Source organism: Hemicordylus capensis, chromosome 5 (genome assembly GCF_027244095.1).
Source record: "Hemicordylus capensis ecotype Gifberg chromosome 5, rHemCap1.1.pri, whole genome shotgun sequence".
NCBI lineage: Eukaryota > Metazoa > Chordata > Lepidosauria > Squamata > Cordylidae > Hemicordylus > Hemicordylus capensis.
Genome location: NC_069661.1, coordinates 86,390,166 through 86,413,515, shown reverse-complemented (window position 1 = coordinate 86,413,515; position 23,350 = coordinate 86,390,166). Strand labels below are relative to the sequence as shown.

Sequence of the window (23,350 nt, the reverse complement as noted above, 5' to 3'; positions counted from 1 at the left end):
ATTCAAAATGTGTGTCATGAACATTCTGTAATTAGAGAATCCAGATTCTTTATTTAGAATGCAGTTGGAATATGTTTTTCAAATTACCATAAAATGTTTTAATAGTATATTGTGGATGCATTTGAGAGTCATTATCAAGTATATATTCAAGGGTTAGAATTCTCCTATATTCAGTGTTCCTTAATATAGGGCCAGTGCTTCTTGATGTCCTGGAATAGGTCCAGCTTCTGAATAGATTCAAGTTGCCTGAAATCTATAATTAGAGTACAGATTCATCTGAGCATTTCTGTCTAGTTGCACAAGACAGGACTTACAAAATGAATGTGAATATGTAGATGAGGGCAGAATTGCTCACTCTGAAACAAAGCCTGGTGCTTAATTTTGACCGCCAACTTGTTTGGTGGCTACACAGAGACAGGCCTTCCTGGTCGCTGCCCCGAGATTGTGGAATGCACTCCCTGCTGAGATACGATCCTCCCCATCTCTGGCAATTTTCAAAAAACACCTGAAAACCCATCTTTTCACCCAAGCTTTCTCAGCTTCCTAAATTTTGGGGGTTTTAATATCTGGTTTATTTTAAAATGAAAAACCTGATTTTGGGGTTTTTAATCACTGTAATTGTTTAATTGTGTTATGTTTTTAAATTGTTAATTGTTATGTTGTTTTTAATTTGTTTTAGCTCTTTACTGTTTTAGTGGTTTGTTTTAATTGTAAACCGCCTTGAGCCATTTTGGAAGGGCGGTATACAAATCAAATAAATTTAAATGATAATGATAATAATAATAATAATAATAATAATAATAATAATAATAATAATAATACCAGGGGATAGCAGAATAGAAGAAAAAGAAATAGAAACAATCACCAAATACAAAGATCTAGAAATTGAAATTGAAAGGCTGTGGCAGAAAAAGACCAAAATAATCCCAGTGGTAATTGGCGCCCTGGGTGCAGTTCCAAAAGACCTTGAAGAGCACCTCAACACCATAGGGGCCACAGAAATCACCATCAGCCAATTACAAAAAGCAGCTTTACTGGGAACAGCCTATATTTTGCGACAATATCTATAACAATTGACAATAAAATTCTGGCATCCCAGGTCCTTGGGAAGGACTCGATGTCTGGATCAAACAAACCAGTCAATAACACCTTTCTGACTGTGTAAACAAGAAATAATAATAATAATAATAATTATTATTATTATTATTATCCATCCTTTTGGTCCAGCAGCTGTCTCTTCTGTGTGTGCCATGTGAACTAGAATTAAATGTCTAAGAGACATGGCCAAGGCCATTATCTGGTGGAGCTTGCTAAGAGTGGGGCAAGCATGATGGTGGGTGAGACATTAAATCCATTCACACTTTATGGTCAACACTCATATGATAAGTGTACAGTGTACACAGGTACAGATCTGTACACAGGTACAATCATTCACATTTTATGTTGAATGCAGGTGCAGAAGTATACTTCCTAGCTGTACCATGCATTTGAAAGGCCTGTATCCAAGTTCACTTTAAAAATGAACACAGGTAGAGTCATTCACATAAACACATATACGAGTATACAGACATCTGCACACTCATACAGCATAATGTCTGAATCTGACTCTTGTAAGATTGCAGATTGAGCCCTGAAAATGAACCAGAGAGTTAACAAAGGGTTGGCTGACTTCTGAGTTTCTGTTTATATGCAGCTGGGGGTAGGTTGGGTTTCACTTCCTCTCCAAAAGGGATAGAATCAAAGTTGGGAGGGAAGGGAGAGCCAAAATAAATATGTGTTCAATGTATATATTTAAAATCTAGTTGCACAGCATAATCAAGGAGGCTAGTAATGCCTTTACTTCTGAGCCATTTGATTTTGTTTAAAATACAGCACAACTGGAGGTAGCTTCATCAGATCGGGTAATGCTTGGTGTAGCCCTGTTGTTGTGCAAAACCGAATGGGATCTTCTTCAGTAGCTGATGGGAGATTTCCATGGAGGAAGCTAGAGCGACTTTCCCTACTTGGAAGTGATGAACTGGACAGGAATTTTATTAACTTCATTTGATTCCTTTCTGCTACATTTTACCTATTAGAGCCAGTTGAAGTCGTCCAAAAGGCCTCCATGTGATGAATTGGGGGCCCTGTGGTTCTACGTGATGAGCTGCCTGTCTGGGGTGGTGAGGGGCATAGGGAAACCTTTCGTTTATAAACCAATGCAGCTGTAAAGATTACTGCATCAGTCATACAAAGTTTTACCAGGAAGCCATGACTATATCTGTGGAGGGCCGAGTTCACACACAGTGGCAACTTTCTGAATGAAGGTGTCCCTGGAGACACATTGATGGGAACCCTTTTGTAATGTATGGACCAGACAGACCTAAATATGAGAGAGATGCGTGACTTTGTGAGGAAGAGGAAAGATACATGTGTGTACTTGGGGGTGCATCCACCAGTTGGTATAAAATCGAAAAGGGATCTGGAAATGGATACAAGAAAACATGCAGGTTGGATGCCAAGAGAAAAATGACAAAGTTAGCACAGAGGGTAGAGATAGAAGTGTCATTTGGTTACTGCTGTGGTTCCGCTTAAAATGTTTTTTTTCCAGCTGCTGACAAAAATTGAAACCATTCTGAGCAAAGTACCTGATCCAGTTTCATTTCTAATTTCATCTTTACATTGGTTTCAGTTTCTGATTCTCACAAGATATTCCGCCCCAGAAGTTACTTTATTGTGTAAGGAATAATGTTGGTTTCATGTTCTAAAGAATTGTTCAGGGAACTTTAGAGACAACAGCATATATACTTTACAGCATCCCACAGGCATGGTGAGTAGGGGTGTGCACAGAACCGCCAAATTGCGGTCCAGCACAGGGGTGGGGGGTTGCTTTGAGAGCGGGGGGAGGGTTTACTTACCCCCTCCCACTGCTTTCCCGCTCTGGAGCCCGTAATTTTAGTAGTAATTGGGGCGGCAGGATACCTCCCTGCCGCCCCTTCCCCTGTTTCGCTATGAAAAGCTCCCAGGAGTCCTCTGTGCGCACGCACATTGTGTGTGCGCTTCATGTCTCTGTGACGTGCGCGCGTGTGCGCAGAGGACTCCTGGGAGCTTTTCATAGCGAAAAGGGGGAAGGGGCGGCAGGGTGGTATCCTGCCGCCCCAATTACTACTATAATTACGGGCGCCAGAGCGGGAAAGCAGTGGGAGGGGGTAAGTAAACCCTCCCCCCGCTCTTAAAGCAACCCCCCCCGCACCTGAACCGAACCGCCCAGGTCTGGACCGGTCCGGAGGCCTTTAGAATGGCCTCCAGACCGGTCCGGGCACATCCCTAATGGTGAGAACCGTGGGAACTGCTGTGTGCTCATAAAAGTGCACCCTTACAAAAATGCAGAAAGGTGTGCGAACCCAGTTGAACAATGGAGTTGTTTCCAATGGTCATCCATTGTACAGCTGAGTTTGTGCAATTTCCTGAAGTTTTGCAAGAGTGCTCTTGCAGAGCTGCATCCATGCTATGTTTACAAGCACATAGCAGTTTCCGTGGTGCCCATGGGACGCAGTAGACCACCATGGTTTTTTGTTAAGTCCACAAAGATAGAACATATTTGTATATAAAATGAACCCCCAGTACTGTAGCTCCCACCACCTACTTGTATTGCTGCAGATTTGCTATACAAGGGATCACCACTTCACCTTCTTGCTATATATTGAGGAGATTCTCACGATCGGCCAAAAGCATACTAAAGGAGCCTAGCCCGCTTTTGGGTGAGCGTGAGAACCACTGGGCTTACAGGCGAGCCCGGTGTCCTCAAAGTGGGTAACCCGCTTATGTAGCCCTCCCTTTAGACGATGTTAGCGGAGCAAGCGCTCCACTAACCCCGTCTATTTGGTTGTGTATTGCCACTGTGCAGCTCTGCACCGCAGCAACACACGAGGAGACCCCCGCTGGGAGGCTGAAACAAGTTTCCCGGCCCTGCAGGTCCCTCCAGGATGTTGCACTCGCTCGTGCGGGGCATCTTGGAACTTCCAGGGGTCATGCGATCCCCGCAGCCCCCGCTGACTCCATGATGGAGCCGTCAGTCGTGTGAGCGGCTGATCTGGCTGCCCAGGGCTGCTGCCTTGATCGTCTGCGGGGAGAGTGGGCTAAGCTCCCCGCAAACCCCCTTCCGGCAAGTCTCACTGATGGTGAGACTCGCCTCATTCTCATACTAAGTTTGAATACAAATGTCTGCATTTAACTAGAACATTAAAACATAGTTCTCTCTTCTATAGAAAATATGGTGGAAAAGGAAAAAGAAACCTCCTTTCTTGGGGGTAATCCTTATAGAAGGTGGTCTGTATTTAAATAAAATATATTGTCACTTTTTAAAAAAAGCCTTTGTATTTTAAAGATACTCCAGCTTGCAGTTCAGGGTTTGCCCAAAATTCCATGCAGAAAGCCCAAAGCAGTAAAGTAGTATTAATATTTTACAATAATCAAAAACCTGTGTTCACCATTTACATTAATTCATTTAAAGTTAAGAATATTCAACAAAGAGTCAAAAATAACTTCCTTATCAAGGGATTTCCAATCAATGGAGATTGGTATCCTACTTGCACAGGAAGATAGAGCGCAAAGTAATGGCAAGACAACAACATACTGTATGTGAAACAAGATTTTAAAAAACAAAAACCCACAACATAATTTGCCTGCAGATTTTGCAACAGCATCTATGGGCACCATTGTATATTCTCAACTAGTTGTTAATAGAGTTGCCAACTTTGAATGAATCTATTCCTGGAGATTCCACTTCCCCAATATTTTCCTAATATTTTTCACAATATGAAGCCATTTAAATCTCTAGGTTTGCTTTCAGTAATCATCTGGAGACCAATGCTGGTTCCTTGACACTCCAGGTCAGTGCTGGAGGGTCGCCCTGGCCTAGTGACTAAGCAGTGCTTGTTTTGTTTTTTTAAAAAAACAAGCTTGATTGAGACTGTAAAAAATCCTGACTCTCTTTCAGGCTTCTTAAGAAACTTATAGTGAAAGACCTTCCATGTATGCTTGACTCAAGAAAAATTGCAAATGACTCCATTGATGGTTTGGTTTTGAGTCATTACCTGAAATTCTGTATTCATACCCTATGATTACTCCAACAGCAGGTGCAGTGCATGTTGTTGAAACCACGTGGAAAATTAGTTAAAAAACAAAAGAGGTGATTCACACAGTGAGACTGTTCTCACGAGCAGCCAAGCCCAGGTTTAGGCAGCCAAGCCTGGGCTTGGCTGCCTCTGAGATCTGCCAGAATCCACGCAGATCTAGGCAGTGCTGCGGCATCAAACCCAGCACCGAAGCCCAGCTCAAAGCCAAGGTTAAGGGCACAAATGTGCCCTTAACCCAGCTCCTGGGATCATGTGTCAGCACGAGCTGCTTGCAGCTCGTGCTGACACAGAGATGGGTGCCTAGAGCACTCATCCCCTGGGAGAGTCCCCCAGCGCACTGCACTCGGTTCACTGTGGTATGCTGGGAGGCCAGGAGAACGAGTCAAAGCAGGGCTGATCATGTGGGAGCATGCTCCACGCTCCCACCACCAACAGGTCGATTGGGGGGAAGGTAAGATTTGCAAAGCCTTCTGCCTGCCTGGTAAGTTGTGTGAATGGCCCCACTAAATTGCAAGATCCAAATGGCCATTTATGGGTTCAGAAAGCATATGTATTACACCCCTCATAGGACTGTGTAGTCTCTGAATAGATACGCAAGATAAACATGATAAAATATGCAAAAGCACATCTGCCTCAAAATCTCCCTGCTCTCTGAAAGTTTGCACATTGGGGGAAATGTGCCTTTAGCCTTGCCACAGCAGACCTGAGATGCAGACACAGGGACTAGGCCGGGGCTGCACAACTCCAGCCCTCCAGTAGTTGATGGACGACAACTCTCTTCATTCCTGACTGTTGTGTGGGCTAGGCCCTACAGCAAACACATATTTACTGAGGCAACACTATAACGGGGCCAAGTAAAATCAGCCATACCATATTCACCTGTTCACTCTCCAAAACGATATATGTCCTCACGGAGCTACAGTGCATTTCTACCGCTTTCTTTAATATCCATGCAAGAAAATAAATAGGCATAAATCTGACATTTAAATGGTACATTCAGCTACAAGTACAAGAATATTCCATTCTTCCAGGACACTTGGCACTGGCAACTAATCTCGAAGTCACAATGCTTCCAAACAAACAAACAAAAAACCACACTTGAGATTGAGGCTTCAGTGTAAGATTAATTAACTAGAATTTCTCAGCAAATTCGAATCTGTTCAATTCGTACTTGAACAAGACTCTCCCACTACACATGTGAAATTAGCATAGCATAGCGACTCTGCACTTGGACTGTGCCTAGAAATGTCACAGAACTACTGCAACAGCTTACATTTGTCCCTACTGTTTTCATTTGTTCTCTGTACCCATATCCATCTTCCTATGTGCTAGCTGAGGACAACATTTCATGCATCTAACACGTGGGCCATAGTCCACAAAATCTTATGCCATGAGCTGCTACAACATGCATGGCCTTGATCTGCAATGCAGTTACCCTCCTGTCATTTGTTACTGCTGACTGTATAAACTCTCTTTATCCTGGAGTTAGAGTTTCTGAAGCAGCAGACCTACTGTTTGATCTTGTGTCAACAGATTTAAGAACAAACTTTGTGGACATTGGTTTGGAAGAAACCTGAGGCACAGTTTTTCACATTGGTGACCACATTACTGCTTGGTTTTCATTGGGGGCAGGGATAGTCTAGTTCAAAGGTACTTTCTGAGAGTCTACAATCACTGAGCAATTTTAAAGCCACACTTTCTTTATGTGCATATGTACATATCCTTGATTGCTTCATGCAGGATTATTAACGGAGGGTTTTTTTTGTACACGGCCAAGTCATTGGAGAATAAAAGCTTTTGTATAATGTTGCTTAGAGGGGATAGGCAAGTGAATAGAGGTATATTTCATATCATTTGGAGGATATAGGGGCTGTTAAGCAAGAAAAAGGAAGTAGCACATCTGACACTTGCTTCTAGGCAAAATGTATGACCCTTGATTTAAGTTCCTGTATTTTTATGTACAAGCAGAATGGTCAACAGTCTGTGTCTCTGTATCTAACTTGGGGTAGCCTACATGGGATCATTGCATTGCTCCATCAGTGAATAAAGTGGGTGCCCTGCTGAGCCTGTTTTGCCCTCCCTGAGCCTGTTTTGACATCTGCTGGTGTCAAAACAGGCTCAGGGAAAGAGTTGGTGTGTTCTCCTGTATACCAAGTGCTATACAGTGCATATATACAGATTTGTATGTACACACACTGTACACAGATTATATGTGCATTGAACATTCTATTCAGTGCACATATAATCTGTGTATAGTATGTGCACATTCAGATATGTACACCTGTATAGTTATTCACACACCAGGCCAGCTCAGACAATACTTCATCTGATGGCTGAGCACACACAATAAGGAGATCAGCGCATACATCCTCCCTCCTTCTCTCTTAGTGTTCCAGGGTGCCTTTCCCTAATCATTGTGGTGGGGTGTCAAACTGCTCCTCCACACACAGCTCAAATAGCTGTATGTACTGTAGAGGAGCAATTTGACATGGGGATGCTTATAAGCAAGTTATCCCCCTTCCCACCACATTGCCTTCCAAAGTAGTACAATCTCTTGCAGGACCCTCATCTGCATCACCTCCACCACAACCACCCCTCTGCACCGCAACTTTGTTCTTTTGCTGTAGAAAGGCTAGAATGGGGGCGGGGGATTAATTCCTGCTGCCCGGTGCATACAGGAGGGACTTGTAGGGCAGAAAGAGAAAGCAGTCTAGTTCTAGCCAATGGGACTACTGTGAGGACCTTCTGGAAGATGTGATGTTTTCTCCCAAGTAGTCCTGAAGCCCCCTTTAAAACGTTGCTTAGGGCTTAAAGTATTTTCGTTCATATATGAAGGATCTTTGTGTCTTTTGCGTTAGAGGGCTTAAAATAACAGGAGTCTTCATGTTGAAAAGCTGGGAGGGAGTGCCATGCAGCCTAATGGAGATGAGCTACTGCACCTCCTTTGCGTTTACATTTGTACCTCACACACCCAACTGTAATTGGTTGTATTTCCTGGACAGATGCCTCAGTAAGAGCCAGCAGCTTAAAGTTCAGCAACTATAGAAACTTGTGGCTTCCCACCTTTGCCTTTGTGCTGCAGAGGTTTCAGAGGGTAACTTAAAGCCGTGAGCCTTAAACTTTTTGAATTCAGCTCTACCCTCAGCAGTACCTTCTGTCCCCACCCCCCTCACATCAGCATCTGTTCTGCGGCAGAGATGCTCAGCCATGGTGCATGCAAAGATAACAGCACTTTTGCCCAAGCAAGGCTATCTACCCAAAGCACAGAAGAAGTTGAGGCTGTAATGTCAAGCCTTAGCTGATAAGAAATGGGGAGCAGGGGTTGGGGTGGGGTGGGGTGGGGAGATTCTGGCTACCACAGGATCCTTCCCTTCCCTGGAGCCTTTTGAACCCCCAACACTTCCTTCTCAGATGCAATTGTAGTTGCAACACCCAACTGAATCTTTGGGGTGGGGAGAGAATGCCAAACTCTCTCCCTGGAAGGTTGTGTTGTCCCTCTCCAACTGACCTGGGTCGCCTTCCCCCTCGGGGGAGGAGGACTCATGGCAGAGTTTAAGAATGTAGAGCCTAAGGGAATGGGTGGTGCCAGTGTACACTGAGCTGTGTCTTTTCCTCAGTATCCAGAGAGAAGAGATTGTTCATGTGAAGGATACATATTGCATCCTGGACTTGCTGAAAAGGGATCTGCATTTTCAAACTGTACGCAATATTTCTTGTGTTTGGATCCTGCTTGTGCATTTTCCATACTTATAAGAAGTTTGGTCTTCTTTGCTTAGGCTTAGGCCAACAGTTTGTTTATTTTGTGTCAAGAATTCTGGCATGGAGACTCAGTCTGTGGAGGGACATAGATTGTACAATAGGCTTTTGTGTATAATCTCTTATTGCTTTCTCTGGGCAACAGGAAGAAATTCTGGGGCTCCTGACTGTGGGGATAATAAAAGCTCCTATTCCTGTTACACAACTCACTTATGCTGTAGATTATATATTTGCATGTGTGAGGGCTGCTTCAGCATTCTGCTGTTATGAATCTCATCCCAGTGTGAAGGTGTTGGGAAGAAATAACAGAAGCTAATATATAAAAGGTCTATTTCAAATTTTTGACCTTCTGAACTTCAGTACAACTTAAAGTCTTGCCACAGAGCAGTTGCTCTCTGCACAAGATTAGTCTCTGAAGAGGAGGCATGGGTTATGGTCAGGTGACACCACCACCCCCATATTAGGCAAAAAGGTTAATCTAATGTTAACAATAAATATGAGGTAGGGGGTCTGTATACTTTGTGGTGATGATTCCTGATGACGGTCAAAAGAGGTAAGCCTATCCCCCTCCTCAACAAGGTAGGGTGCTTCTTTCATGCACATTAAAGCATGCTGTGGACCTTTGGGCCCTGTCCTTCCTTCCTTCCTTCCTTTGTGCTTGTATGTAAACCACAAACCAATAGCTACAATAGCCCTAGTTCAGAGTCCAGTGTCTATTGAACATGCATGGTTCAGTGTTTAGTCTGTTTACAGTGTACACATGTACAGATCTGTATGGACATACAATCATTCACACATTATGTTCAACACAAACATAGCAGTACATTTCCTATCTGTAGCCTGCATTGGAGGGAAACTCTACCCAGGTTCACTGTTGAAAATGAACTCATGTATACTAGCTTAACCCATGCAGAGCATCTGTGTGCTAGTACTTGATTGCTCCCCTCACCCCCGCCACAGCCCCCTACATCAGAGATCTCTCCACCCTCACTTGAGCCACGGTCTTGCTCCTCTTCCTTCATTCCATTGCGCCATCCCCCTCACCCTTCTTGGTCGCGGCTGAGGCATTTCCGGTGCCAGTTGGCCAAACCGCAGCCCCTAACCCCAGAGACCTCCTCACCTGAGCCCCACTTCTACTGTTCCACACAGGAGCAGCAGCAGTGGTTGACTGGGCCATTCCTCGCTGCTGCCATGGCTGCTCATTCCTCTCAAGATGCTGACAGGCCCAGGCCCATCCCTCACCTGCCTGCCTCCCTCCACCAATGGCCTCAGTAGCTAAAGCAGCCACCGCGGTTGACTGAGTCCTTCCTCGCTGCCACCACGGTCACTCATTCCCCTCAGGCTTCTGACAGGCCCGGGCCCATCCCTCTCCCTTGCTTTTTTCTCTCTTATCCTTCCTTCTTATTCTCTCTTTCTCTCTCCTCCACTTGCTCTTCCCTTCTGTCTTTCTTCCCCTCCTGCCCCTTCCTTCCTTCATTAACAGATCTTAAGAGGAGAGCTGGTCTTGTGGTAGCAAGCATGACCTGTCCCCTTAGCTAAACAGTCCACCCTGGTTGCATATGAATGGGAGACTAGAAGTGTGAGCACTTTAAGATATTCCCCTCGGGATGGAGCCACTCTGGGAAGAGCATCTAGGTTCCAAATTCCATCCCTGGTATCTCCAAGATAGGGCTGAGAGAGATTCCTGCCTGCAACCTTGGAGAAGTCGCTTCCAGTCTGTGTAGACAATACTGTGCTAGATGGACCTATGGTCAACCAAAGTTTTCAAAGCAGTTTACATAGAAAAATAAATACATAAATAAGATGGTACACTGCTAATTAACCCAGGCTGTATCTTCAGAATAGAGTTGTGTGCACAACCATCATAGTTGTGTCAACACAGTGTAGGGCTACAGCACTTGCACATCTTTTTTTAGCCTTAGCTACTTGGACTTTAAGACTGGTGGTGTGAGAAAATGTAGCATGTAAAGCCTCTGTGGTACTAACGTGCATTAATGCATAGTGCTATGACAGTTGCATGTGTACTGTAATTCTGTTCTTGCCACAGAAACAGTTTTTTCTCATGCACATTATCATGCAAGTGGCAAATTGCAAGTCTCAGTTTGTATTTAGGAGGCCAGAACATGTTTTATCTTTGTTGCAGTGAGGCTTACCATGGTAGTATTTAAAAACTTCTGGCATAGAGATAAATATGTAGCACGACTCATTCTTTTTTTTACTATACCTTCAGACAAGGATGACACTAGTGGAGCTTTATATTTGCAAGCCAGCAGAACTGGACCCAAGAGTTTATTCTACTGTTTTATAAGTCTCTCCCTCCCTCCCTCCCTCTCTCGTTGAGTGTCCTTGGATAATGCCACTGGAGTATTTCGGGAGTGTTAGTTTACTTGTCCGTTGGTTTTGTGGTTCATACTTCCATCTCTTATTATTGTCAATTTTCATACAAATGTATTTAGCACTTTGTAGAACAGACTGAAATGTGTGTGCATAGAGTATCCATATAATAATTTTCATTGTCAGGAATGAGCAACCTTCCTCCAAAGGGTCTCATGCTAGCCAACTAAAAGCAACAGCCTAAGTCAAGAGTTCTAAAATGGCGATTTGCCAATGCAGAAATAATTATGACAAGCCACTCAGATTTGTCCATGGAAAACAGAGTTCTTCGAATAGATTGTGGAAAACTCTCTGCCATAATAAGCATTATTGGTTTGCTTTTAGCATCTTCTTTGAATTAACAAGAAAAACACATTTGCTTTCCTTATATGAGGTTGTCCTATTCTTTGTAATCACACCTACTTGTATCCCACCTTCATCTGTTGATCTGGCCTGAGTTCAGTTCTGTATTTAGCCATGATATCATCAGCATAACATACCACACTACTTTCTTGAAGCATGACATAACACCCATTTTGAGGTTATCACATTCCTGCTTCATGAAAGCATTCGTGTATAGTATATGCCATCTAAAATTATATTGGCTTCATCTTACTGACATTCTAGTTTGCAAGCTCATAATTTTCTGTATTTAATTTGCTGTTTGGTCACTGTTATAGTACATGGTGTTTTGTTATGATTTAAGCCTTCCATAAAGTAAAAAGCAAATACAAACAAATAGGGTAATCCAGCCAAAGTGTAAAGTGCATAACCTGATCCTTTGCAGAGACGCGAGTTTTGGGCAGTATAGAAATATTTTAAATACATACATACATACAGAGAAGTGACTCTGACTAAGTTCAGTGGAGCATTCCCAATTAAGAGTGCATAAAATCACAGCCTTATAGCCTGGTTTTATGCATATTTAGTCAGATATAAGTTCCACTGAGCTTAAGGAGACAGAATCCTAACTAAGGACACTACTGTGACAAAAGTGGTTTATAAATGGAATGAATGAATGAATGAATGAATTGTGTTTAGGATTTCAGCTGAAGATTCACAGATTCAAGCTGGGAAGAGTTAAGTACAGGCTTAACCCCCCCGCCCCCCGGTGGAAATCTGCAGGACTTTTAAAAAGTGCTTAATTTTTAACATGAGTACAGTCTTTAGCTGATCTTGTCGTGAAAACTGTCAAGAACTGTTAGCTTTTCAATTAATTGTTATAAGGTATATTATTGAAAATATCTATTAAGTGCTTATTCCAGAGAGCACAGTTATAATTAAAGTCTTCTCATAAAGTCTTTCAGATTGTTTCCCCACTGGACTGGATCTCATCATGAATGGGATCTGGTATTGTACATGCTCGAGACAGGAAATTCAAACTGCTGGTTCTTCCCTCCAAAGGCTCCAATCCTCAGTCTGTATGCTCGAGGCATGCAGCACGGATTTTTTGGCTCTCCCCTTAGCTTTTCTTGGAGTCTGCTCTTTTAGTTGGATCTCTTCCTTAACTCTTCCCTACCCCCCTCCCCATTTTGTGTGAGGGTGGGAAGGGAACTGGATAGATGTTTTTATTCTTTATCTACAAAATTTGTACCAATCACTTTTTTCCTTTAGAATTCGGCTGATTGGACTTTACTTTCGTTTTCAGCCTTTTTTATTCTTTACAGCTCCAGTTATTACTGGCAGCTGCAATTCTCGGCAATGGAATGCTCCCATGCCGAGGAGATTTTGGCGGGCTCGGTCTCAGAGAGCTCACGCCCCATCCAGCCTTCTATGGTGCCAGCATCAGCTCGAGCCTCCTCGGCGGCCACAAATGCACCCTAATCTATAGCCATTGCTGCTCAGGTGACAGCTACAAAGCTTACCATATTCGCTCACTGCTCAAAGCGGCTAAAAAGGTGAAGCGCCAAAGGGAGGAAAAGGAGGCCAAGGCTTGGAAACGCCTAAAAGCAACGGCGTCCCTCCACCTCAGTGAATGGCTGCTAATACAGGCGATCTGTAAGAAGACGCACCTGCACTGCGATACTGCCGAAAGAGCAAAAAAGGACAAGGGCCTTGCCTCTGCCCCGCGAGGGCATCTACTTTGCACCCTAAATCCCCCTTTGGGGATAGTGCTGATGGGAATCCGGCGGGTTCTCCTAACCGCCCCGCGTCCGACTTGGAGCCCGACATCCCGGTGCCATTCAGAACAGAGCCCGAGCACCTCCACCCCATTCTGTCCCCATAGGCAGTTCCAAAGGGACCAGTGCTTTTGCTTGGGAGACTACAGGAGCTCGGGGTTCAGGGGATCAGGCAGGCCCCAGTGGAGGCTCCGTAACAGGGGATTGTAAAGGAACTAAGGGAGTTGCCCCTTCAATGTTGCTCCTCCCTAGAACAAGAGGCAATGACGCCATCCGCATCGGGGGCAGACTCTCCCAGTTTACCCTCACATGGATGTTTTTCACACAAGACTGCTGGGTGCTGGACACCATATTCCAGGGATACGTGATAGAGTTCCTCTCCCTGCCTCCCAACAGCTTCATGGTCACCCCACATTCCAGGAACCTGGAGAAGCACCAACGAATGCACCTGACTATTCATCATCTCCTGAAGATTTGGGCAGTTGAAACTGTGCCCTCGACACAAGAATGCTGAGGCATCTATTCGCTGTTATTTCTAGTTCCCAAAAAGGACAGAACATGGAGAGCTGTGTTGGAACTGAAGCACCTGAACAAGTTCTTGCGAAAAAGAAAATCCAAGATGGAGTCCCTTCACTCCATCAAGGAGGCGATTCATCCCAACGACTTCTTGGTGTCCATAGACCTGTAGGAGGCCTACCTCCACATCCCCATCCCTCCAGCCCACAGGCGTTTTCTCAGGTTCTCCTACATTGCTCACCATTTCCAATATCGGGCCCTCCCCTTTGGACTGTCTTCCCCCCCAGTCACTCCAGCACCTCGGGGCCAGGCTCGACACAGTCCCAGCCCTGGTTTCACTTCCGCAGGAATGGAAGGCAAGATCACCTCCGTGATATATGCCCACTGTGTACTGGCAGTGGACCTCATGCTCCTGGCCCATCTCTTGGGGATCATGATAGCATGCATGGAATGCACCCTGTAGGCCATGTGGCACGTTCGTCTTTTGCAATGGCTGCTCTTACCATTTCAGGATCAGATCATGGCAGAGCATTTCCCTGAATCTGCACGTCAGGCACTCCTTCCACTGGTGGCTGTCGCCAGCCCTGGACCCCGATCTTCCTCTTGTGGTACCACACCGAGTGATCGTGTCCATAGATGCCAGCCTTCGGGGATCGGGAGCAACTTGCCAGGGACATTGAGCCCAGGGTACCTGGTCACCCGCTGTCGTAAATCTGTTAGCTTGGTTAACCCAACAGGATTTACAACCCCCTTCAGCACTCCCCGGTGAGTTAACAGAAAGTAGCAGTGGAACTGCACGAGTGAAAAATAAAAGGCTCACAAAGAAAAACAGTAAATGAATTAAGTCCCCTGAACTGAACTAGGCACCCCCCTCTAACAGTAACTGAGTAATAAGTGAACAGAAAACACAGAGCAAGGAATGAAAATAGCGAAGGACAACAGAAGCAAGGAACTAACAGAACAAAGCAGGAAAGCATAAACAAGGCAAACTGGAACTCGGACAAAGTTTTGGAATTCAATAGCACACTGTCTGCGGACCAGCGAAAGCTGCAAACAGCACCTGAGCAATTGAGAGACTGCTAAATATATATGGCTCAAAAGAACCAGCAGCCAATCAGGCTTCCCTGAGTCAGCACTTTGGCTTCCTCTCTAGTGATCTCCTGTGCCTGCGTGACTTCCACAGAGCCTCCTTCTTGAGCTGTCTTCTCAAGACAGGTGAAATCCCAGGCTCCTCCCCATCAGAAATCATGTCTGGCAGCTGTTGTGAATCCTCAGCTCCAGAGTCTGGTCTCCCTGCCAACTCCTGTTGCTGTGCCTCTGAGCCCTCACTATCAAGCGAATCCTCCCGTTCCTGCTCTGACTCTTCTGAGTCAGAAGTCTGAGCCATGACACCCACGGAGTTCAAAAAGGTCATCACTTGGCTGGAACTCAGTGTGGCCAGGCGGGCCCTTCACCACTTCTGTCATACTATTCGGGGCAAACATGTCCTTCTCCGCACTGACAACATCACGACCAAAACCCATGTCAACCACCAAGGGGGTACCTGTTCCAGAGCTCTGATGAGGGAAGCCTCCCTGCTGCACCAGTGGGCAGAGGGCCATCTCCCCTCCATCCTAGCCGAGCACCTCAACAGAGTGGACAATACCCAGGCAGACTGGCTGAATCTCCAACAAGTGGATCCGGCGGAGTGGTTGCTCCATCACAAGACCTTCCTGCAGGTAGTTCGACACCTAGGTCATCTGTCAGTGGATCTCTTTGCCACCCAGCACAACACGCAGCTTCCTCGGTTCTTCTCCAAGTATCACAGCCAAGAAAGCTGAAGACACGGACACCCTCTTAGCCCTGTGGCCTCCAGGCCTCCTGTACGCCTTCCCCCTGGTCATCATTCCAAAGGTCCTGGCCAAATTGAGAGTGGAACAAGTGGAGCTGATCCTCATAGCTCCCCACTGGCCCAGGCAGGCATGGTTCCCAGACTGCGTCAGTCTATCAACCAAGCCTCCTTGGCACCTTCCTCTTCGCAGGGACCTCCTCATGCAGGGTCCCCTAGTTCAGCCCAACCCAGAGTGGTTCCAACTCTGCGCGTGGAGCTTGAGTGTGAAAAATGGAAGGCAGCGGGTTACTCAGTACAGGTTCAGGGCACCATCCTCTCCTCATGTTGTCCATCCACACAGAGGATCTACAAGACCACTTGGATGGCATTTTCTAGGTGGTCCCGCAGGCATCACTGGGACCCCCGTCGCGCTGTCATGCCCGAGGTGTTGCACTTCCTCCAAGATGGCCTATCCCTTTGGCTCAAGCCCAGCACGCTCAAATGCCAGGTGTCCGCCTTAGCCTCAGTTCTTGACTTAGGCCGTGCAGGGTCTCAGGACCTCCACCTGCACATATTCTGTTTTCTCAAGGGAGCAGCCAACTTGGACCCCCCATTAGGTTTCCTTCTTGGAGCCTCAATAAGGTCCTCAGTGCCCTCACTCTTCCTCCGTTCGAACCCCTAGGCTCGATTCCCATCAAACTCCTCTTCTACAAGGCTCTCTTCCTGACAGCTATCACCTCAGCGCGCAGGGTATCTGAATTGGGAGCCTAATCAGTCCACAAAGAACTGTGTGTTTTTCAGCCAGCGGCGGTCGTGCTGAAACCCGACCCCACGTTCCCCCCCAAGGTCAACTCCCTTTTCCATCGCTCACAGGACATCATCCTACCCTCCTGCCTGAAGCCTCAACACCGCAGGGAGCAGCAATGGCACAGCCTGGATGTCCGTAGGGTCCTCAAGGTTTACCTCACGTGCACCCAGGAATGGAGGCGCTTAGAGTCCCTATTCATCTCTTTCCAGGCTTTGTCCATGGGGCAAAAGGTGTCCAAGGCCACCTTGGGAAACTGGATCAAAGCTTTCACCTGGCTGGCTTGCAAGGCACAGCGTCTTCCAGTTCCGGAGGGGATTATGGCACATTCCACACGTAGTGCGGCTACCTCTGCAGCCTTCTACGCCCATGCTTTGTTGGAAACCATCTGCAAAGCGGCGACTTGGGCTTCCATCACCCCTTTTATTTGCCACTACAAGATCCAGTCGTCCCTGCTTCCCCAGGAGAGCGTACGGTGCTTCAGCAAGTGCTTTGAGGACATCCTTCCCACCCGGATTAGTAGACCGCTTGGGCATGTCCTATTCATGATGAGATCCAGTCCAGTGGGAAAAGGGACATTGGTCTTATCTGTGAAGGGTCCTCCTCCCCCCCCCCCGGAACTGGATCTCATCTGCTCCTCCTGGATGTCCTCCTGTTTTTGTAATTATGTACAAAGTTTGGGTCCCTGCTGTTCCGGCTGGGATGACGGTAGTTTTTGGGTGGTGGCAGCTCTCAGGGAATTAGTGGCAGTTATCCTCCCTCTCCTGTCTGCCCGCCCGTCCTGTTTGCCTTCTTTTCTTGGGGGATTTGATGTTTCTTTTGGAAGCACAGCAGAATTTCACTGTTTGCCATACTGTACCTTTTCACTTCCTCCCAGAACTGGGGATTGGGGCCTCCAGAGGGAGGAGCCAGCAGTTTCAATTTCTGGCCTGTCTCAAGCATGTGCACTACCAGATCCCATTCATGATGAGATCCAGTTCAAGGGGGAAAGGACCCTTCACGGGTAAGACCAATTTCCTTTTCTCTCCAACAAAGTACCGCCAGTTGGGAAGACTTGCATTGGTGCTGCCATCTTTGATCAGCCCATTCCATGAATAAATGGGACCTTTGATGCCAAATCTGTCAGTTTGATGTTCAATATTGCCATAAAGTTTGTAGATATGTGGGGCTTTTTAAATACGGAATTTAGTTAATATATACCCTTTTTTATTATATACAAATCTGACTTGTATAATTTATCAGTGCTGCTTCTTTTACAGAGGTAACAATGCCCGTGGAAAGAATGCGAATGCGGCCGTGGCTAGAAGAACAAATAAATTCGAAAAAAATACCTGGTCTGAAATGGTTAAATGAGGTAAGGCATGTCTGTGTTTTTTAAACAGTGACAAATGCAGTCTCACTATGGGAATGAACTGTGTTCATGCAGATCAAATCTGATTTTTAAGCACAAACCATAGTGTGCTGGTTGGAATGCAGTGGCAAACCCTGGTTTACCATGTCCCAGGAAGTAAATAATTCAGCAGAGCATGCAAAGGGAGGACAGAAAGGAAGCGCTCAAGTTTGGTGTATTTGTGAACTGACCTGCAGTATTCAGTTTCAGTTTTCATAGCTTTCTTGGAAATTTCAAAATTATTTTTCAGGTTTGCTAATCCCTCCTGTATCTAAGTGTCATGGTTTCCAGTTATCAAGGCAAACTTTATTTTTATTTTATAGTCTGCAATATTCTGTGGTCTTATATCCTGCTGTATTCAGAGTAGATTATCACAGTTTCCCAAACCCCATACTGTACATTTCTGACCCCAAGGGGTCCATTTTAGGCATTTCAAAGTAATAAAAAATAAGGGAATAAATGAGAATAGAATCCAATTAAATTAGAAATACTTGCTTTGAAATCATAGTGCTGAACATTTCTGCATATTCTGTAGTACTGCAGTTAAAATAAGTTTATGTGCATGCCGAGCATATTCTAGACATGTGTAATCTTGGGAATTTACCACGATTTTAAACCATAAGGGGACACACAAGCATGTTCAAGCATTTACTGCTTCTCATTAAATAAACCATTGACTTGCATTCTTTTGTAATGGCTTTTAGTCATATACAATAAAACTGATGATGATGATGATGATGATGATGATGATGGCTTGTGTTCTATGGGAAAATATTACTTAGCCAGGAAGTGAGCAAGTAACAGAAAATATTTATAGGTTGTACAATTGCATTGTGTGTTTTGAAGTAAGCATTGTTAAAGATAATCAGTGTTAGCATTTCTTGTTTTCTCTTACAGGAAAAGAAGATTTTTCAGATTCCTTGGATGCATGCTGCACGCCATGGATGGGATGTAGAAAAAGATGCTCCTTTATTTAGAAACTGGGCCATTCATACAGGTAATAGAAGGTCATTTCTAATGGGCAGGTTTACTTACAGGAAGGGCTATATTTTTATTTTCTGTCCTCTCCTAGATACAGTCTTACTAAAGGTAAAGTGTGCCGTCGAGTCAGTGTTGGCTCCTGGCGCCCACAGAGCCCTGTGGTTGTCTTTGGTAGAATACAGGAGGGGTTTACCATTGCCTCCTCCCGTGCAGTATGAGATGATGCCTTTCAGCATCTTCCTATATTTCTGCTGCCCGATATAGGTGTTTCATACAAGCGGGGATTCAAACCAGCAACCTCTGACTTGCAAGTCAAGTCATTTCCCCACTGCGCCATTAGGTGGCTATAGAGTTTTACTACTGTAGTAGTAATTAAGTATTACTACTGTAAGTAATCAAGTATGGCATGGTAATGGCTGTACTTGATTCAGGAGCGGTTGGTGAGGGCAGTGTCATGGGGGCGGCAAAAGGCACCTTGAAGGAGTAATAAGCAAGTGCTTACCAGCATGTAAGCAGAACCTGCAAGCTGCCATGCTCTGCCTGTAATCCTGTGTGGGTCGGTGGCACTCTGCCCCGTACCACGCAGATGACAGGGCCACACCATGGCCCCTCCAGATGCCAGGTGGAGCAGTGCCACCCTGCATGGGATTGTGGGCAGAGCACGGCAGCTTTCAGGTGCTGCTCACACACTGGTAAGCACCTGCTTATTACTCCTTAAAGGTGTCTCTCGCCACCAACCCCGGTGTTCACTGGCCATTCCTGACTGCATTTTACCTGGGACTGCCCTGAAGACTACTTGGAAACAATTGGTTCAGAATACAGGAGCCAGACTATTGACCAACACTGGCTGCTGAGAACATATCTTGGCAGTATTAAAAAGACTCCCAGTTTGTTTCTGAGCACATTGGAAGGAGCTGGTTGACCTATAAAGCCATATATGACTTGAAACCTGAGTATGTGAAGGATCCCCACCGATCACTAAGATCATCAGGACAAATCTGTCTTTGGGTGCCACCAGTTCATCTCCCCATGGAGATAAACTCCCCATGGAGATAAGAGGATTATCTTCCTTGGAGGCCTTCAGGAGAGCCTTAAACTCTTCTATCTTTTAGCCTGGCTTTTAATATCTAGTTTGAATTTTAATTTTAATGAGTTTTAATCTGCCTTAAATGCTTTCTAATTTAAATTGTTTTATTATGTGTATTTTTATTTTAATGTAAACCGCCCTGAGCCACTTTAGGACGGGCAGTATATAAATCAAATGAATGTATGAATGACCTGCTTCCATATAAACATGCCAGTTCCCTAAGATCTTCTTCAGAGACCCTTCTCTGGGTACCCCCAGCATCCTAAGTTAGGTGGATGGTGACCGGAGATGGGGTTTATTTGGCTGTGTCACCCTAGTCATGGCATTCTCTCTGCAGGACACTCGGCTAACTTCTACCCTATCAGACTGTTCCACGCAGCTGCAGTTCTTTAGTAATTTATAAGTCAGGGACTCCCCACCTTGGGTCCTTAGATGTTGTAGAGCACTTCTGGGGTCTGCCAGAGGGTCACCTACCTGCTCCCTCCAGCACCTCCAGGGACCGCCAAAGTCTCCCCCACCCACCGCGCTTGCTTCCTCTGTGTGCCATCAGACTCATCCATCTGCTCTCCCCCCTCCCTCGCCCATGACAATTAGCAGGAGGCGTTACCATGCAATTAGCAGGAGGTGTTACCCCCCCACCCCCAATGCTCCCAGCTGAGGCTTTGTTCAAAGGCTGGTGGGATTCTTCTTTCTCTACCTCGCTTGGGGCGGAGAAAGAATTCACCTAAATAGCTCTTGAACAAAGGTGCCAATTAGGAGCAGCAGTAGGGCAGTGTGGCGTTTTGTCTGTGGTGGCCACACCCCCTGTGTATGACATATGCAGGGGTATGGCCAGTGTGTACTCATGTGCATGCATAGTACACACAGTGGGGAGAAGAGAGCTACCATCAGGAGATTGTCACACAACTGCTGGTGAGCTCCCTACACCCCTGAGGATACTTTTGGTAATGCTATAGTATTTTCAAAACAAAGCGGAAGGATTCCAGGTGCTGGTAACTGATGTGTGCACAGCAAGTGCTAGTAGACTGATGCTGAAATGTTCTCCAAATTGGGGGCTCTCAAAAAGCATTTAACTGTGGCCAGTTTCTACCTTCCTCAAGTGACTAGACTGCATCAACTAACCACACTAACAATTCAGTTGTGTTTTTGTAGACACAGTTTTTGTCTTCTATAGAGAGTATACATATTTCTTTTTCAACCCTTGATGCTAAATTTTTGTTGCCAGAATATTCTTCTCAACTTAAAGACAAAGTCAGATTTAATTCTTACCTTATTTTGGTCTTTGTAGGAAAGTACCAACCAGAAGTTGATAAAGCAGATCCAAAGACATGGAAAGCAAATTTTCGATGTGCTATGAACTCCCTACCTGACATTGAAGAAGTCAAAGACAAAAGCATAAAGAAAGGAAACAATGCCTTTAGGGTATACCGGATGCTGCCATTATCTGAGAGGCCTTCCAAGAAAGGTAGATGAAAAGAACATTGTGATCTGGATGGTGATGGAAATTGACATATGAGAAATCAAAGAGCCAGAAGCTAGAGTGATTGCAGACTGCCTCTTCTATTGTATATAGAAGGGTTAGGTGGAGAGAACTATCTTTGTAATCAGGTCTACAAAATCCTGATTAATAATCATGTTGGGGGAAATATGGTAGCTGCCAGCTGTTGAAACTATTATTATTTTACATTTTATTTTTACATTTTTACAAACTAAAGAGAGTGCTGTCACTGCCAGCAGTACTTTCAGCCTATTTTCAAATCCCACTTGTGGGAAATCGTCACAATGACCTTCAACATCTGCAAATACAGCAGTGGAAGTGAGGGGGCATTTTGGCTTGGTTCTAACTAGAAGCCCTTGTCACACAGCCCTTTGCACTTCTATGATGTTTATGCCCAGTCAATGAAGTTTTATCAAATATCAGTGAGGAAAATTGGAAGTGTTATCCTTGTGGTGGTTTGGATAAATGGAATTTTGTTGGGAAGGCTTGATTGTTTGAGGAAATTATGAATGTATTTAGTTATATAATAAGCCAGCTATGCGGCAGAGAGAGAAAAACTAGCTCCATCTATTTAGTAAGAGGTATGCAGTTCTCTGCTCCCACTTCTGAAGGCCAATAATGTGAGGACAAACATGGGGAAACCCAGAGTGTGATGGTGTGTTGTGCTATACTAGACATTACCTGGAAGAGAAGAGAAAAAGAGATTGAGCAGTAGCAGCTCTGTGACTCTTGTAATGTCTAGTCTCTCACTAAATTCCTAATCTAGTGAGCCATCCCATGCCTCACTTGTGTCGCTGACACTGCAGGGTAAATTATAATCACTGTTGCTTTACTGGTGAATTAGGTGGCCCTTTTAAGTACCATTGAAATGAACAGAGAACACTCAGGAGCAGCGCTCTTACACTCAATATTAAGTACAATGACTTTTTGATATTTGTAGGTCCTTTATATTATGTTGGAGTTGGTAAATATTGACCAGTTTATCAGAAAATGACTGTAAACAAGCCTTCCTTGCATTTCTACAGGAAAGAAACCCAAGTCAGATAAGGAAGACAAAGTGAAACAAATCAAGGTACAATTTTGTCAGATCTTTGGCAGATGTTAAAATGTGTGGTTTTCTAATCGCTTTGTAAGATAAATAGTCCATTATATAGTACCCATATAAAAAGAACTTTATAAAAGAACTTGGATGCCTTTGTAACAGCAGCCCTCTGAAGTTAACACCACTGTTGCAATGTGATGCCACATATACAGTGCTTTTAATTAGGATATATATGTGCCTACCAAGAACATATACTTTATTTCAAATTAGGCTTTTCCTCTCCAAGCAAAATGAACAACTGTAGTATTAGGCTAGGCTGATTCAAGGATAGTTTAGACAAGTTAAAAAGATGGGATTCATTTCTCCTCTAATGTCTTTTAACAAACAAAATAAACTTGGGCATTCGTCCAAGGCACATTACTTAAAGAAAAGTACAAAACTCAAGCATTAACATAGTGTCAAGGTACATAGCTTCATGAAGAGGATTTCAGTTTCAAAAAGCAGTAGTAGTAGCAATACCAAAAATCAAAAGATCCAAAAAAAATCAAGCTGAAAAATGTAAATCTATTTTTCTCTCCCTCTCTCAGAGGCGTACTAGAAAACAGGCGTGGAGCCACTATTGTGTGAACGGATACAAGGAACCCAGGCCGCCAATGAAAAGGGCTGCAGAAGCCTGCAGGGTGGCGTGGCTTGCAGAGGAGCCTAGAGCGAACTCCCTCCTCCCACACCCGGACTTCCGAGAGCCCTGAGTTAACTCTCTGCTTGTTATTTCAGGCAGCGCTTGTTGCCTGACAGCACCTATTTCCCTTTCTCTCCCTCCGGAGAGGGAGAGAAAGGGAAATACGTCCTATCAGGCAG

The 23,350-nt window shown here is 44.9% G+C and overlaps 1 protein-coding gene across 3 annotated transcripts in view; it reads left to right on the top strand.

Annotated features, from left to right (window-relative positions):
* IRF2 (interferon regulatory factor 2) overlaps positions 1 to 23,350 on the top strand; it is a 60,984-nt gene that overhangs the window by 20,407 nt on the left and 17,227 nt on the right. For all 3 annotated transcript variants that reach the window (XM_053258238.1, XM_053258237.1, XM_053258236.1), the window contains exons 2-5: positions 17,754 to 17,848; positions 18,782 to 18,881; positions 21,241 to 21,417; positions 22,476 to 22,522. In XM_053258238.1, the coding sequence (XP_053114213.1) occupies positions 17,762 to 17,848; positions 18,782 to 18,881; positions 21,241 to 21,417; positions 22,476 to 22,522 (411 nt within the window). In that variant the 5' untranslated portion in view covers positions 17,754 to 17,761. The remainder of the gene's footprint in view (positions 1 to 17,753; positions 17,849 to 18,781; positions 18,882 to 21,240; positions 21,418 to 22,475; positions 22,523 to 23,350) is intronic.